The sequence below is a fragment of the Empidonax traillii genome, unplaced genomic scaffold (genome assembly GCF_003031625.1).
Source record: "Empidonax traillii isolate 1590-97213 ecotype Southwest subspecies unplaced genomic scaffold, ASM303162v1 scaffold2073:size91028, whole genome shotgun sequence".
NCBI classification, from domain to species: domain Eukaryota; kingdom Metazoa; phylum Chordata; class Aves; order Passeriformes; family Tyrannidae; genus Empidonax; species Empidonax traillii.
The window spans coordinates 73,002-76,864 of record NW_020957266.1 but is presented as its reverse complement, the minus strand read 5'-3'; the positions used below and the strand labels follow the sequence as shown (position 1 = coordinate 76,864).

The window sequence follows — 3,863 nt, the reverse complement described above, 5'->3', positions numbered from 1 at the left end:
GAAGGTCCATGGTGGGGGGATGCCCGTGGGGAGGGAGGGGGCTCTGAGGGTCCCCAGGCCGATGTGGGGGTTCCCAGGGGGCTGCCAGGCCTGTGGGGAGGGGGCTCTGGGGGATGCCCAGACCCATTTAGGGTCTGTCCAAGGCTATGGGGTGGGGCTCTGGAGGGTCCCCATCCCCATGGGAGGGTCTTCATCCCCACGGAGGGGGGGGCTCTGAAGTGTTCCCACCCTGCTGGGGTGTTCTCTGGAGTGTCCCCATCCCCAGGGGGTGTTCTCTGGAGGGTCCCCATCCCCAGGGGGTGTTCTCTGGAGGGTCCCCATCCCCCTGGGGTGTTCTCTGGAGTGTCCCCATCCCCCGTGGGGGGGTCTCTGGAGTGTCCCCATCCCCAGGGGGGTCCCCAGGCCGCTGTCCCCGCGCTCGGGGCCGTTGCCATGGTGACGGCGGCGGGCGAAGCCCCGCCCCACCCGCGGAGCTCTCGCGAGAGTTGGCGGCGCGGCCCGGGCGAGGCCCGCGGGGAGCGGCCCCGGTGGCTCCGAACGGAACGGAGAGAGCCGGGATAGAAACCGGGATAGAGCAGGGATAGAGACGGGATAGAGACTGGATAGAGCTGGGATAGAGACCGGGATAGAGCCAGGATAGAGCAGAGATAGAGACGGGATAGAGACCAGGATAGAAACGGGATAGAGACCGGACAGAGCTGGGACAGATCCCGCTCCCTCAGGACAGATCGGGACGGGTCCCGCTCCCTCGGAACGGGCCGGACAGAGCCCGGACCGGAGCGGACAGCCCCGGCTCCCTTCGATCGGACAGAGCCCGGACAGAGCCCTCGGAACGGACTGGACTGAACAGACCGCGGGCAGAGCCCGCTTCCTTCAGCCGGGCCCCATCCCGCTCCCTGATCCCATTCCCGCTCCCTGATCCCATTCCCGCTCCCTGATCCCATTCCCTCTCCCCAATCCCTTTCCCGATCCCCTTCCCTTCCCTGATCCCTCCCCGATCCCGGCCTCTCTCCCGGCTCCCTCAGCCCGGCCCGGCCCCTCTCGCCATGAGCTTCCTCTTGTGAGTGCCGGGACCGGAGGGGACCCTTGGGGGGGCTCGTGGGGGGGAAAAAGGCCCGTGGGGACCTTGGACTCGGTCTGTGAGAGGTTTTTGGGGTGGAGGGGAAGCGTTTGGGGAGGGTTGGAGGGCTGAGGGGGGGATGGATGGGTTTCTTGGGGAGGCTCTGAGGGGGTTCCTGGGCCGGGGGGGGGGAGATGGAGGGTGTCTGGGGGGTTCCTGAGGGGAGTTTTGGGTTTTGGGGAAGGTTTTGGGGGGTCAGAGGCCCCCCAAGGAGCTGAGGAAGGCCCAGGACGAGGCCTGGGAGGGCTCTTAGGGGAAGGTTTAGGGGGAAGCCCAGGGTGGGGTTGGGCTGGGGGGGCTCATGAGGGGCTGGGGGGTCCCTGGGTGTGTTATGGGAGCAGAAAAACCCTTGAAAAGTTTGCTTAGGGATGAACAAGAAGGGGCTGAGGAATAGTCGGGGAAGAGGAGGAGGAGGAAGCCCTGGAGGGACACAGGGAGGAGTGGAAGAAACCCTGGGGGGAGAGTGGGTTTTTTGGGAGGAAGCCTTGGAAGAAGCTGAGGGGGACAGAGGGTTCCAGGTGGGATGAGGAGGGGTTGGAAGCAGGAATGGGGTGACCTGGAGGGCAGGAACTCCTGGAGAGGGGCTTTGGGGTGTTGGGGACAGCCAGGGACGAGTGTGGGGACCATTTGCGTTTCAGGAGGCTCTCAAGTCACATTTTTAGCAGGTGGTTTCCCACCCCTGTGTAAAATTTGCCCCAGGGACGTGGGATTTTCTTTCCATGACCGGCTTTTTTGGGCCTCTGGGTAAAAGACTTGGGAGTCTTTGGGCCTTTGCACATGTTTGGGTTATTTCCAAAAGTTTCCAAGTTGGTTATATTATTTTAAGTATATATATATATATATATATATATATATGTATTATTTTATCTATTATATTATATATAATATAATATATATTATGTAGTATATATTATTATATATTGTAATTATATAATTGCCTATTGTCTTGTTATATCATGTATTATATAATATATACTATAAATATAAATTATGTAAAATATATTCTATCTAATATAAATATAGAATATAAATATAAATATATAATTATAAACTATATAATGTATTATATATAATGTATATATACATTATATAATGTATTATATATGTATACATTATATAATAGATAATGTATCATGTAATAACATATATCTAATTATTATAATTAAGATAGTATTATAAGATATATAGTATTATATATCTATACTATATATAGATAGTATTATAATATATATATATATAGTATTATTGTATGTAATAATATATATTATATAATGTGATATATTATCATATATTATATAATAACATATCTAATATTCTGTATAATATATTATGTATAATATAATGTTATATTATACATTATTTCCAAATATATGTTATTTCCAAATATATGCTATTTCCAAGTTTATATTGTTTCCAAAAGGACTTGAGGAAATGGCTTCAGGTCACTGGGCTCCCCTCTCCCCAGGGCAGGTTCAGGTTGGATACTGGGGGGAAAATCCTTCCCAGGAAGGGTGGCAAAGCCCTGGAATGGGCTGCCCAGGGCGGTGGTGGAGTCACAATCCCTGTGGATTGTGGCACTTGAGGGCTGGGTCAGGGACCATCAGCAGGGTGGTGGTGCTGGTGGGGTGGTGCTGGTGGGTGCTCAGTGACCCCGCAGACCTTTCCCAGCCTCAACTGGACGTGTTGTCTCCTCTGTCCCCCAGTGGGAGCCGTTCCTCCAAAACCTTCAAGCCCAAGAAGAACATCCCCGAGGGCTCCCACCAGTACGAGCTGCTGAAGCACGCGGAGGCCACGCTGGGCAGCGGCAACCTGAGGCAGGCCGTGATGCTGCCCGAGGGGGAGGACCTCAACGAGTGGATTGCTGTCAACAGTGAGTCCTCTGAGCTGGAGGAAACCCCCAGGAACCTCGGGCTTTATCCCTGCACAGAGCTGGGACTTCCCCAGGCAACCCTGCTTGGGTGGAATGAAGAGTGTCAGTGGAAAGAAAGGAAGAGACAAACCTGCCCCTGCCATGGTTTTTGGGGGGGTGGGGGGGTTTCATGAGCTCAGGCTCTCAGGGGTTATTTTTGGGGTTGGAAAGTTCCTGTTGTTGGCTGCAAAAGCTGCACCAAATAATCCAGGGAGGAAGTGGAGTCTCATTTCCACCCAACTTCAGTTTTGGGGAGTTCCTTTCTTGTTTTCTGATTCCAAAGCCTACAAGTCCAGTTTGCTTTCAGCAGCTGCTCCCCATGGCCTTGAACTTTTGTTTTTCTTTGGAGTTTAGAGGAGGAAAAAAGCAGTTTTGAAGGAGGGCAGGGAGAGTTCAGCCTGAGGGAGGCCTCTCCTGTTTGTTCAGAGCAGTCAGGGGTTTGGGGAGCCTGGAACCCAAAGCTACTATTTCCAAGGATAGGGAATGCTAAGTGAAGCTCCATGCTTTGCAAGTCAGGTGGATGTTCGGTTCTTTTTTTTCCAAGAGTTTTTTTGGGTGCCCAGGGATCCTCAGAGCCCATCTGGTGTTCACACTTTGAGTCCCTTTGCTGCCTTTTCCTTCCCAGCTGTGGATTTCTTCAACCAGATCAACATGTTGTACGGGACCATCACGGAATTCTGCACGGAGAGCAGCTGCCCTGTCATGTCTGCAGGGCCCAGGTGAGGGCTCTGCTGGGGGCTGGGGACACATTTCTCACTGGGGACACGGGTGGGTGCCCAGAGCACTCAGGGGTGTGGAGAGAGAAGCAAAGAAGGGCATGGGATGTGTCCCCAC

At 53.1% G+C, this 3,863-nt stretch overlaps 1 protein-coding gene across 1 annotated transcript in view; it reads left to right on the top strand.

Annotated features, from left to right (window-relative positions):
• The first annotated feature begins 886 nt into the window (after positions 1–886).
• Positions 887–3,863, top strand: part of MOB1A (MOB kinase activator 1A) — a 6,113-nt gene continuing 3,136 nt past the window's right edge. Inside the window, exons 1-4 of the mRNA XM_027909351.1 lie at positions 887–910; positions 1,016–1,060; positions 2,824–2,990; positions 3,655–3,748. Of these exons, the coding sequence (XP_027765152.1) occupies positions 1,047–1,060; positions 2,824–2,990; positions 3,655–3,748 (275 nt within the window). The 5' untranslated portion in view covers positions 887–910; positions 1,016–1,046. The remainder of the gene's footprint in view (positions 911–1,015; positions 1,061–2,823; positions 2,991–3,654; positions 3,749–3,863) is intronic.